The sequence below is a fragment of the Pseudozyma hubeiensis genome (assembly GCF_000403515.1).
Source record: "Pseudozyma hubeiensis SY62 DNA, scaffold: PHS30, whole genome shotgun sequence".
Taxonomy (NCBI): Eukaryota; Fungi; Basidiomycota; class Ustilaginomycetes; order Ustilaginales; family Ustilaginaceae; genus Pseudozyma; species Pseudozyma hubeiensis.
In genome coordinates this window covers 251497-264166 of record NW_012133812.1, presented here as the reverse complement: position 1 = coordinate 264166, position 12670 = coordinate 251497, and the positions used below count along the sequence as shown (strand labels likewise).

Sequence of the window (12670 nt, the reverse complement as noted above, 5' to 3'; positions counted from 1 at the left end):
TCGCCCTCCCCTTGGACCCCCTCCCCCTCAACCCCTGCCCGTCTCCCCCCGCACCCCTCATCAAGGCCTCTACGCTCATCTCCGCCAACTTGACCTTCTCCTGCCTCTCCTCCTCCAACATCCTCCCGATCTCATCCCTCACCCCATCCACCCACCGCATGAACTCCTCCACCGCCTCCCGCGCTCCGCCCTCGACCAGCTCGCCGTAGTACTCCCAGGTATCGTCCTCCGGTCCGAACCCCTTCCACCTGACAAGGCACTTGCTGTGCGTAGGTGTGATGGCTACGATGTGCGAGACCTCGTACACCTGTTCGCCGCTCTTCATGGGTGGTGGGCGTTCGTAGGATTCCAGCGGACGTGGGATCAACCACTTCGCGGGGAGGTGGCCGGTGATGGAGTTGTCGGTGGCTGCGAACGTCTTGACCTTTTCGGTGGACGAGGTTTTGGATCCGTTCGATCGGATGCGCTCGAAATCCAACCCGTCAACTCCGTCTTGATCGTCCTCCTGCTTGACCGCTCTCGGCGGCACACTGACCGCTACACTCGCTCTCCCAGCAGATGGACGCCCACGCTTACCCCTCCGAACCGGCGTCGCATCCAACCTCGCCTTGGCCCTTCGATACTTGTACACCTCGCACAACGTATGCTCGATATCCACCACATTCAACCCCGGCTTCCTCGCAGGACACAGATGCGGAACGTCCTCGATCCCGTACTTGGCCCAATACTCCTCCTGATGATCCTGTATCCATCGCATGGCTTCCAGCTCGACCCCGGCGACAAACTTGCCAAAGATATCCACCAGGCAGTGCTTCGATCCCGGCCCGCATGCGGCAAACTCTTCTTCGCTGAAGTCAAAGTGTTCCGAAAGATTCAGATCCAGCAGCAACTGCATAGCCAGGAAAGGTCCCAGGCTCGGGAAAGTGGTGAGCAGCGAATGAGCATCTCGCATATGCTGCAGTCCCGCCAATTTTTGCGGAAGCCCTACCCTCATCATCAGCTGAACCAGCCTCAGCGTCGATTGGAAGGGATACTGCGTGGCGAACTCTCTTGGCGCAGGGATGAAGTACGAGCTGCCGTACACCGGGTTGCCCGCACCGATGTGAGGCATCAGGATGTTCTCGTACGCCGCTGGTGAGAAGCTCTTGAGCGTCGGAGCACCACGGAGCGCGGACTTGATGACTTCGTACGTGCTGATTCGAGCGAACGATCGGAAGAGAAAGATGCGGAAGCACACCTCTTCCAGCTCCTGCGGACCGTCTTGCACGACGGAGGTGAGCACGTACTGTGTCGATCGGTCGAGCACCCGGTAGACGTTGGCGAACTTTGTCGAGCGCAAGACGGGGTCGGATGTCCATTCTTCCTGCGATTTGCCGGCTTTTCGTTCGAGAAAGACGCTGTGTCGGTCGTGTGCGTAGCGGAAGAATGTCTCGAAGACCTCTTCGTTGAGTGGGAGGTGGAAGCCGGCGAGGATGATGACTTCGCCTGGCTGGGCTGTAGAGGATGTGGTGGCTATTTGCGTTGCGGAAGGCTCCCTTGACTTGTCGTAGGCTTCAGCGGCGAGACGCGGGCGCTTGCTGTCTGCGTCGTCGACAACGGGGGTTGGTGATGCCAAGTCACGAACTCGTTTGACGCTCTCGTAGAGTGTCTCTGCAGCTGTGAGCGCCGTCATGGCTTCTATCGCTGACGCTTATCGAGGCAGCAGTCGTGAAAAGTAGGACGGTACTGAAGATCAAGTGAGGTGTTACATGGTGTTTGGGAGAAACAATGGAACTGGTGAGCAAGCGAATGCTCCAAAAATGTCGACGTCCGGTGGTCAGTGCTGCAAGCCACCTTTGTTGGACCCTTGGCCGAGCTTTCAGCATTCAGCGACGGTCAACATTTTCGCACCAAGTTGTTCGGCTTTCTTCCGATTCTTCTGTTCTCTCCTCTCTTACACCACTCGCAACAGCCAATAACTTTCTCCCACGGTGCGATACATGATGTTGCGGTTCACATCTATAGCAACGTCAGGACTGCGGCGAGCCGTCAGCGCTTCCTCTGGCGCTTCGAACTTCTCTTGCAGGAACCCACTGAATCGGATCTACCACCGACGCTTGAAATCCACGCTCGAAGTGGTCCCTGCCTCTGCCTCGGCTCCACGAGAAGTTCCCACGCCGATCCTCTTCCTATCCGCTTCCAAGTGGACATCATCACCTCCCGCATCACAAGCCTTCCGCGACTGGATCCACCACTTCACCTCCCAGGGCTACTCGTCCCTCCTTCTCGACCTCGATCCAGACACCCCGCTAGCTGACATCAAAGACTCGTCCCAGCTCATGGAGGTCTTCGAAAAAGACGCAATTGAAACACTGCGCGAGGCAGGCCAAACACCACCCTTCCCACCCGTCATGATCTCGAGAGGGCCAGCTTGTCTCATCGCACAGACGTACGTCTCTTCGCGTCCTCTGACGGCGTTGCAGCTCATTGACCCACCCATCAACAACGCGTACTTGAGGAAAGACCACCCAGAATTGTTGCCAGGGGAGCTGGAGGAGTTCGACTTTGAGGCGACTTTTCCCGTGAGAGTAGTGTGGAGTCGAGCAGAGCTGGCGAGGCAAGAGGAGAAGAGCGTGCCGTGGTACGATGTGCATCGTATCGAGCACGAGAGGGAGGAGGAGGCGGATGAGAGCTTGGACAGGTACACTTTTGTAGAGGAGAAGGAGGGGGCGGAGATGACGCAGGATTGGCTGGAGGGTGAAGTTGGTGTGTAAGTATTTGCGGCGAAGAAGAGTGGTGAGGGGGTTGTTTGCTGATCGCTGTAGAATGTGTATGATCACCAACAGATAGTTTGGAATATTCAGCCGACTTCGTCGACAACGAGGTTGCAGACACATCTGATCTCGAGCCGCATTCCACCACTACGGCAGCAACAAAACCTTCCAAGTCCGAGCTCAACCTACCCGAATGGTTCACCTCCGGATCCTACACCCTGCAACCCGGTTCGCGCAAGTACCCGCTCACACTGGACGAGAACGACCTCGCCGAGAAATTCATCCGCGGCTCCGGCCCCGGTGGCCAAGCGATCAACAAACTCTCGACGAATGTCCAGCTTACACACATCCCCACGGGGACCAAAGTGACGTGTCAAGAGACGCGATCGCGCGATCGGAACCGGGAGCTCGCGAGAAGGAGGATGAGTCTGACGTTGGAAAAATTGGTGAGGGGAGACAGTGGGGGGAGCAGGATCGATCGACAGATCGAAAAGGAGAGGAGGAGGAAGTCGAACAAGAAGAAGAAGCAGAAGCGGAGGTTGAGGGAGAGGGAGCAGGAGGCGGAGGGACAAGCGCTGACTTCGAAGACTCAAGTTACCGAGTAATGTCAGGCAGTGTCGCATCGCAAGCTGGCAAAGTGGCAGACTTTTGCAGACACTCATGAAGATGCGAAGGGTAGCATTTGTGAAACGGTCGAGACATCTATGCGACAATGAAAAACCGAAAAAACATCAATCAAAGCTTGCCAGCCTTGACATCCTCCATAAAGCTCGTCATGACATCTGCCAGCTTCTGCGTCTGCTCCACCGTCACCGCATTGTACAGACTGGTTCGAATACCGCCCACCGACCTGTGGCCTTTGACCTGGACAATCTGGCTTTCACTACACCTCTTCACAAACGCCTCCTCCAACGCCTCATCCGGCTTGTTCTCCCCCGCCCTCGATATGCGGAAGGTGACGTTCATCCTACTTCTCGCCGACGCCTGTCGCACTGTCGGCAAGTACACGCCGTTGCTGTTGTCGATCAAACCGTAGATGAGAGAAGCCTTCTTCTCCGATCGTTCTGTTGCACCTGGTACGCCACCCTTGTTGCGCAAGAGGTCGTCGAAGACGAGACCGGAGGCGTAGATGGCAAACATGGGTGGAGTGTTGTACAGCGAAGCGTTGTCGAGCATGTTTTTGTAGACCAGGGTGGTGGGGATGCGAGGACCGCCGTGGGGCACGCCGAGGTCGGGGTCGACGATGAGGTCTTTTCGGACGATGGCGACGGTGGTGCCGGAGGGGCCGACGTTCTTCTGCGCACCAAAGAAGACGATGGCGTGGGAAGCGACGTCGATGGGTCGAGAGAGGATGTTGCTGGAGCAGTCGGCTACGAGAGGCACCTGCTTGCGGTATTCGTCGGGAAGCTGGTCGATGGGGAAGCCCGGGTTGGGGAACTCGACACCGTCGACCGTCTCGTTGTCGCAGTAGTAGAGCATGGCAGGTTTGCTTTCAGCCGGGCTCAACTTCCATTCGCTGATGGGAGGGATGGAGCCAAACTTGCCATTCGCACCTTCGACTTTGCGTGCGTCCACGGCGACATTGGTGGTAGCACCCAGACGAGCCGCTTCCTTGACCGCTTTGGCCGTCCACGATCCCGTCACGGCATAGTCGCAGGGAGGACCCTTGTTGCCGTTCAACTTGAAGTAATCTGGGTTCTTGATCGCGTGCGCGGCAAGCAAATTGAGAGCGGTGGCAGAAAACTGTTCGGTTCCGCCACCTTGGAGGAAGAGGACGGCGTGCGAGTCGGGCACGCTGAGCAGAGCTCGCAAATCGGCTTCGGTCTTGTCCATCAGCTTTTGAAATGTTTTGGATCGGTGCGAGAGCTCGACGAGACCCATACCGGTGCCGTCGAAGTCGAGGATGCCCTGAGCAGCCTCGAGAAGGACCGAGGTGGGGAGGGAGCTGGGACCAGCACCGAGGTTGATGGTCTGGTCACGCTTGGAAGTGTCTAGTGTCTTGCTCATGATGTTGTGCTTCGACGGGAGTTGATGATGAGAAGAGACTTATGATGAAGTGAGATAGAATCTGTAGCTCGTCGTCGAACACGATCTGGTCGTCGAGCTGTGATGGTGGTTTGTGGTACGAATGACTCGAAACGGTACGGTGCATTTTGAGAAGAAATGCAGAGGCGGCAATCTAACTTTCCTAATCAAATATTTCGCACATTCGGATCTCGGGCTTTTCAGCGCACGGTCTTCGGCAACGAAATGGAATGGTCCAGCTCGACTCTTTGCGCTTTTACCACGGAACGAGTCGCTGCTCGGTACTTAGCCATGAATGGTGACCACAACGACGATGAAGCGCCGCAGCAGCACCATGGATCGGGCGACAATGCTGCAGCTGGGCCTTCCAACTCGAATCAGATCAGCACGTCGTTCTTTCCACCCCCGCCTCAGGTCTACAAGAACTTCACAAAGCGCAACTTGAGATATCTCGATATTCTCAACTCGCATCCGTTGGCAGATGGCGAACCTTCGTGGGATCAGCTAGATGCGACACAGAGGCTCGAGCGTCAAAGTGCGATACTTCGACAGCACACCTCAACCTCCAAGACCAGTGCTCAGGAGCAGCAAGACGACGATGTCGATATGGCTGTCGTCGAAGACAGCGCCAACGACCAAGGGTCTGACGAACTACCGGACTTTGATCTGAAAGCAGAGCTCGAACCACCAAACGTGGATTGGATCGAAGAGGACGGTGGATACACAGTCTTTGGGCAGCTGTGGCCCATCCCCGATGTGATGCCATCTCTAGAACAGCTCGGCATTCCCGTCCTATATCCACTCGAAGGCACAGATCGCAAGGAGCTGCTTCTCACCCTACTACGGACACTCCTGCAAACATATCGAGAGATCACCGGTGACTTGCTGAAACCTGCGCAGCCGTACGACGTGTGGGTGCCTGCTGTTCCAGATCCAAGCCTCACACCGGAGCAACAGCAACAGCAAATGGCGACCAACCCAGGATTTTGGACCCAGTCGACCGAAGCAAAGGATAGGCTGAAGCACATGCAGAATGTAGTGGTCAACATGCAGTTCCTCATCAACGAGCTGAGACCGGTGCAGGCAAAGGAGACGCTCAAGTTGATCATGCAGATGCAGCTCGAGAGGCGGAAGCAGGAGACCAAGCTGATCAGGGACAAGTGTGAGAGCATGCGTTCTCGTGTTGAAGAGCTCAAGGCTATGCTTGCGAAGCAGAGCAGACCATGACACTGGTGATGCAACGCTGGTCTCGTGTACCTTTCGCGTCAATATACCCACTCGAATCTCGTCTAGCATCGATCGACCTTGTCCTAGAGTTGGCGTTCTGTGCGGTGAATTTCCGCCCTCTTCGAGTGTTTGTGTGGCTCGGCTACCGAATCTTCTTGAGCTATTTTTCAGTGCAAATTTCTTGCCGGCGTAACATTGTCGGACCCAGGAAATATCTGGCTGGACTATGCACCGGTGACGCCGAAATGCAGCTGATGGATCGACGGGCCGAGATCTCTGGCTGCGTCGCTGCACATCTAATTTCCAATTTCCCAAGGCAGAGCACGAGCCATGGCAATCCGATTCGGAATCTGGCTGTGGAGATGAGCTTTTGTACTGAAGAGCGGATCGAACAAGGAAGGACCCTTTGGGGACGCCCTTTTGGAACGTCATCTAACTTAACTCAAAGACCGAGTGCGAGTGCGCCTGACCGCACAGCCTTGCTCTCGCATCCGGTCCACCCCGCTTCTTCGGCTTCTATCTTCCATCCACTCGATTGCATTCGAAGTTCCCTCATCTCGTCCCGCTTCACTCATCTTCCTCCTCCAACCGCACATCGCATCAAGTCGTATCGACGCAACCGGACACTTTGCTTGACGCCTACACCTGTTCATTTTATTATCTCCTGCCTGTTGTGGCATCCGGGTCTCTCGACAAACACAGCGCTTCAGGTTCGAGCAAACCAGTCGCCGGCTACCATGCAGAGCCCAGCTCCCTCGGGCGCAGGAGGCGCAGCCCCTCCTATCGCACTCTCGCCCGTCGAGAGGTCCGCGTTCGCCCACCTCTTCAACCTCGCCGATCCCGAACGCACTGGAATCGTCACCGGTGATGCCGCCGTCTCCTTTTTCGCCAAATCCAAGCTTCCACCTGCGATCCTCGGACAGATCTGGGCGATGGCCGACAGCGCAAACAATGGTTTCCTCACTCCTCCGTCCTTCAGTATCGCGCTGCGCCTCATTGCGCATGCTCAACGCGGGGAGACCATCACAGAGGCTTCCATCAAGCGTCCCGGCCCACCTCCCACCATGGAAGGCGTCAACCTTCCCCTCACCGCACAGCTTACAGGATCCCAATCCGCAGCCGCCGTCCCGACCAACATGCCCGGCGTGATCGAGATCAAGCCCGAGGACCGCGCACGCTATACCCGCATCTTTGCCAATTCCGGACCCGTCGGAGGCCTCATCGATGGTGATCGCGCCAAGGAGATCTTCGTCAAGTCCAAGCTCCCATTTGACAAGCTCGGTGCAATTTGGAACCTCGCCGATACCCAAGCCCGTGGTTCCCTGGACCTTACCGACTTCATCATCGCCATGCACTTTATCCAGAACACCATGAATGGCACGCTCAACTCCATCCCCGCCGCTCTTCCTCCTGGTCTGTACGAGCAGGCAAAGGGCTCTGGAGGTGTCGGCTCACGTGTCATTCCTGGCTCGCCTCTCGCTGCTCAGAACACCGGCGGCTCGGCTTCCGGGTTCGGTGCGTCCGCCATTCCCCGTCAGATGACTGGCTCTTCCTTCCCAGCTCAGTCCGCTTTCCAGTCGCCCCGTCAGCCCAGTGCTGCACCTGCTGCTTCTTGGGACGTAACGCCGGACGAAAAGGCTCGCGCAGACCAATTCTTCGACGGTCTCGATGCCTCCAAGCAGGGTAGGCTCGATGGCGCCACCGTCGTCCCCTTCTTCATGCAGAGCAAGCTCAGTGAGTCCGTCCTCGCCCACGTTTGGGATCTCTCCGACGTCACTCAGAGCGGAACCCTCTCGAAAGACGAATTCGCCGTTGCAATGCACCTTATCAACGGTCAGCTTGCGGGCAAGCCGCTTCCGCAAGAGCTTCCCTCCAGCCTCGTACCTCCTTCGATGCGCAACATGGATCTTCCCACAGCCGTCAATCCACAGCAGACCGATACGCAGAAGGACCTCTTTTCGCTCATGGACGATGATCCGCCCGCACCCACCATCTCTGCTTCGTCCGCCTTCATCACTCCTTCAGCGGCTGCACCCGTGGTCGCCGCTCAGCAGAGCACGCCATTCGCAGCAAGCAGTCCAGCTCCAGCTCAGCGCTCGGCACCTAGCCCCTTCGATGACGACTTCTTCGGCGGTGCCAACTCTTCCGCAGCTACGCCTGCAACCGCTCAGCCCACACAGCCTATTGCAGCAGCTCTCTCACCCGCTGCCACCGGCGGAAGCTTCGGCAGCGCCGCTGCGTTCAGGTCGCCTGGTATCGCGTCGCCTGGCGGTCCCGCTTCACCTGCTGCTTCCACGTCACGGCTTGGCACTGCGTTTGCTGCTGCAGTACCTGCCTCCGCAGCTGGTGCTGCTGCGAGCGCAGCTTTCGCGAGTGGAGGAGGCTCCGATCAGAGCGCAGACTACGGCAACAAAGCTAACCAGCTTCAAAGCAACGAAAAGGCTGTATCGGACCTGCAGTCCCAGCGCGGCACCCTCGAGTCCTCGATCGCCACGAATGCCTCCTCCATCGCCGAGCTCGAATCGCGTCTCGCCACCGTTCGCGGTCAGCACGAGGCCGAAACCAAGCTCGTCAAGGATCTCGAAGAGCGTCATCAGAAGCAGAGCGGCGAGCTCAAGGAGCTGCGCGAGACCGTGATCCGCGAAGAGAGCGAGCTCAGCGCTCTCAAGGCGGAGAAGGACGAGCTGGAGCAGGCGCTCATGCGCGACCGCGAAGACGTTCGTGACATGAAGAAGCGCATGAACGATGTCCAGACAGAGACCAAATCGCTCAAGGAGCAGCTCGAGAAGCTTCGCAAGGATGCTAGGCAGCAAAAGGGTCTCGTCGCCATCAGCAAGAAGCAGCTCACTACCGCCGAAGCCGAGCAGGACAAGGTTGCTGGTGAGATCGAGTCTGTGCAGCGAGGGGATCTCGGCGGCGACGACGAAGCAGGGCAGCACCAGGCTGGTCCCGCGGTTCCAGCTGCTGCTGCTCCTGCCACACGCAGCGTCGGTGTGGAACCGGTCACTAGCCCTGCAGCCAGCGTCCGCAGCTACAATCCTTTCGACCGTTTCGGTGCTGGCGCCGGTACTGCTGCCTCGCAGCCTGGAACTCCCAGTGCTACCCACCAGCCATCGACTGCCACTTCGCTCCTTGCTGGCGCTGGTGCAGGTGCCGCCCTCGGCGGCGTTGCTGCCGCTACCGCACACCACGAGTACGACTCGCATAATGCGACGCAGACGTCTCACGCTGGTGATGAGGCTTTTGGACAACAGCAGACTCATCAAGCAGACCCCTTCGGAGTGCAGCATACCGACGGTCAGCCCACCTCGACCCTTGGTTTCGACGATGCCTTCGCGGTGCCAGGCGAGACTGGTGCTCCTACTTCATCGACCGCTGCAGGACACGGTCAAGCTGCCTCGCAAGACTTTGACGACAACTTCGGCGACGATTTTGGCGCGACCGCTTCCGCTGTACCTGCCTCTGCCGCTAACGAGTCAGCGGCGCCCGCCACAGCTGCTGATGAGAAGGTCACCGGCCAGCTTCACGCAGCCGAACTCGGCGCGGCTGGTGGCTTGGGTGCAGGAGCTGGCGTGCTCGGTGCCAGCGCCGTCCATGCGCCCGCATCGTCTCATGATACCGAGGCAGTCAAAGGATTCGAGTCAAGCACGGACACTGCCGGGCCGTTTGGCGGAGATGGCTCTACCACTGACACGAAGCGTCCGGAGGCACCGGACGCGGACGAGGACGAGAACAGCTCGGACGACGAAGATGACGGTCCGGAGGAGGTGGGCGGCTACAAAGCCAGAGGGTACGACACGCCCGTCGGAGGCGCTGCTGATCGCTTCCCCGAGGTTGACAACAGTGCCGACGGTGCTCCCGCTTCGATCGCGACGGACCCGCAAGACGACGGCGAGCACACTGTGCCTGGCGGATTGGGCGACGTGACAGCTGCTACTGCGCCCGCCTCTGCGGCTCCTGTGGATCCAGCCTCGATTGGACAAATTGGAGAACGTACGGCCTCGACCACCTCGATTGCGCCCATCAGTCGCCAAGAGACGATCTCTGAAGGGCCGAGCGAGCCTTTGACGACATCCGAGCCTACTCAGACCAAGGACACTGAGAGCAGTCACATGGGTGCGGGCACGGCTGCAGCAGCCGGTGGCATCGGCGTTGCCGCTCTGGCTGCTGGCGCTGGTGCCTTGACTCTGGGTGAACGAGGTCACGGCGACACCACGCCCAGCGTTGCTTCGCCCACAGATGACAATGTGCCCCTCAGCCAGCTTCTCGAATCGAAGGGCTCGAAACTGGCTGCTCCGACTGCAGCAGCCGATGCCTCGGCCCCGACTGATCCTTCTGCTAGCCCTACTTCATCGACCAAGACTCGGCGCGCACCTCCCCCCGCGCCGGTTCGCAGCGCCACAAATCTTTCGGCAACGTCGGGTGCTCCGGCTGTGGCTCCTACCGTGCTTGCTGCCGAGCCCGCAGCTGCAGCCGGTGCCGCTGCTCCTGTGACAGCTGTAGGAGACTCGAACAAGTCCACCAACCCGTTCGGCATGGACGATTTCGGTGCCGGTAGCGGACAGTCGAAGCCGCCGGCGAACGACAGCGGCAGCAACTTTGATGACTTTGATTCTGCATTTGAGGATCTTGGTCCGTCAGAAGCCGTGCCTTCGTCGACTGGAGCAGGTGCGACCGGTGCAGGTGGGGCAAGCGCCTCGACCGGGTTTGACGATGCGTTTGACAATGATTTCGACTTTGTGCCCTCGTTTAGCGGTCCTGGTGGTGCTGGTCCAGCTGCTGCTCCTGTCGGTGCTGCCAGCGGAGAAGGCGCTACTCGTGGCGGCAACAATGCTTTCGACGATTTCGATGCGGCTTTCGACAGCGCACCCAGCGGTGCATCGGCGGCCAAGGATACTTCGTCGGTGCCTGCGGCCGCTGGCGCCATCCCTGCTCTGGGTGCAGTGGCTGGTCTTGGTGCGGTCGCTGGGTCTGGAAGTCGCGCTGACCGCGGGACTGCTTCGAATGCCACTTCTGGATTCAGCTTTGAAGACGCTTTTGATCCGGCGCCTACCGGCGGCGCTTCAAACACGGCTGCGCCTGCGCCGATCAACACGTCCACTGCTGCAGCGACTTTAACTCCTTCGGGCGGCGTCACTTCACCTTCATCCGTATCCTCGCCGGTGGTACCTGCAGGAACGTACGCACCTCCACCTGGTCCGCCACCTGGATTCAACGCCCCGCCGACGCTTCCATCGCGATCGTCCACACGAACCTCCGGAGCTGCTGCTGGAGGAGGAAGCGCAGCGATCGCCGAAGCCGAGGACTACACGGGTGCTCTCCCCGACGACGCTGCACCGGTCAAGCAGCTGTGCGGAATGGGCTTCACACGCGACAAAGTGATTCAGGCTCTGGAAAAGTCCAACTACCGAACGGAGAAGGCGCTCGAGAGACTCTTGGCTTCCGCATAGAAAATGTAAATTTTTGGTTGATTAAGCGTACAGGGATGGTGCTGCGGGAGAACCGAATAGTGCTGACCAGGAGGGTGGGTCTGTGAGCGATGTGGGGGCAGAGGAAGAGGGGAGGAGGGAGAGGACGACGTTGGCGAGCGCGTGTGCGTCGGACCTCGTATCACCCTCCGCAGCAAAGTAGAGCAGCGCCCCAAATCGATCTTTTACATCTGAGGAGTCTACATGCTGTACGAGCTTTCGTGTCAATAGAGATCCTGGAATGTGCGGCACTTCGGTTTTCTGCTGTAGTGGGTTGAATGCGGGGAACTTTGCGCGTAGTTGGGTGAAGATCGGTGTTGTAGCAGGCAAGGAGGAGGGGGGAAAGAGCGAGAGGAGTGGGGTGGAGAACTCGTCGTCTGTACGTGCGGCGGAGTCGAGCGATGTGAGGTAGAGGATCTCGGTGAAGCGGGTGGAAGAGAGAAAGGAGGTGAGGGCGGAGATGTATGTGGACTGGGTGGATTTGAGGATGGGAGAATGCTGTTGAATGACGGTCAGGGATCCGTTGGAGAACACTGTACAGTTGAGAAGGGGAAAATGATCAGTATCGGAGCTCGAATGTGAGAAATGTACAAAAGAGTGGTTGCGCTTACCTTCGAGAGAAGTGGTGATGTCGTTCGAATGCGCGGATTCGGAAGGACCGACAAAGGGAAAGCAGAAGCTAGGATCGATGCGTCCTACTTTGACGAGCGAGAGAGAGGCGTCGTTAATGAGCAGGTCGATGGCCAGTTGGGGCACGGAGCCGATGGACACGGCTGGTATGATGAGAGTTGTACCGTCGAGCTTGACGGGTTTGATGGGTGTGTAGAAGGGTGTTTGCGTCATGGCTGCGGCAGGGAGGCGATAGGTGAGGATGACGGTGGAGGGAGAGAAAGAGTGTGCGGTTCTGGACGTGTCAAGGGTCTTCTTGAGGGTGGAGGCGCGGGGAATTGTTACGTCGTCGTGTTGATGGCATAGACTTGAGCGCCCAAAACCAAAGGGCTTGCGTGGAAATTCAAGGCTTCGTAACTGTGACAAGGCGGTGAGAAAGCGCGTTCGATCACTCCACATTCACTTTACCGCGCAGCAGCAGCAGCAGCACGCATTGTCCACCCTCTCGACCAACACCATTCCCACCTCGTCTTCCTCCTTCCTCCTCATCGATCCCTTACCGTTCTCCCCTTCAGCCTCGTCTAATTT

At 58.4% G+C, this 12670-nt stretch overlaps 5 protein-coding genes across 5 annotated transcripts; 3 read left to right on the top strand and 2 right to left on the bottom strand.

The window, feature by feature from the left end:
• Window positions 1–1979: 1979 nt before the first annotated feature.
• Window positions 1980–3358, top strand: PHSY_002981 (hypothetical protein; the record flags this gene model as incomplete). The annotated part of the gene is made up of 2 exons (XM_012333603.1): window positions 1980–2745; window positions 2826–3358. 2 exons carry the CDS (start codon window positions 1980–1982, stop codon window positions 3356–3358), a joined length of 1299 nt encoding a protein of 432 aa, XP_012188993.1.
• A 130-nt stretch (window positions 3359–3488) lies between these two features.
• On the bottom strand, window positions 3489–4760 carry PHSY_002980 (phosphoserine aminotransferase; the record flags this gene model as incomplete). The annotated part of the gene is made up of 1 exon (XM_012333602.1): window positions 3489–4760. The coding sequence occupies one exon, from the start codon at window positions 4758–4760 to the stop codon at window positions 3489–3491; it is 1272 nt and encodes a 423-aa protein (XP_012188992.1).
• Window positions 4761–5003: 243 nt separating this feature from the next.
• Window positions 5004–6005, top strand: PHSY_002979 (hypothetical protein; the record flags this gene model as incomplete). Its single annotated transcript, XM_012333601.1, has 1 exon — window positions 5004–6005. The coding sequence occupies one exon, from the start codon at window positions 5004–5006 to the stop codon at window positions 6003–6005; it is 1002 nt and encodes a 333-aa protein (XP_012188991.1).
• Window positions 6006–6250: 245 nt separating this feature from the next.
• Window positions 6251–11455, top strand: PHSY_002978 (hypothetical protein; the record flags this gene model as incomplete). Its single annotated transcript, XM_012333600.1, has 1 exon — window positions 6251–11455. One exon carries the CDS (start codon window positions 6251–6253, stop codon window positions 11453–11455), a length of 5205 nt encoding a protein of 1734 aa, XP_012188990.1.
• Window positions 11456–11476: 21 nt separating this feature from the next.
• PHSY_002977 (hypothetical protein) lies at window positions 11477–12541 on the bottom strand (the record flags this gene model as incomplete). Its single annotated transcript, XM_012333599.1, has 1 exon — window positions 11477–12541. The coding sequence occupies one exon, from the start codon at window positions 12539–12541 to the stop codon at window positions 11477–11479; it is 1065 nt and encodes a 354-aa protein (XP_012188989.1).
• Between the last annotated feature and the right edge of the window lie 129 nt (window positions 12542–12670).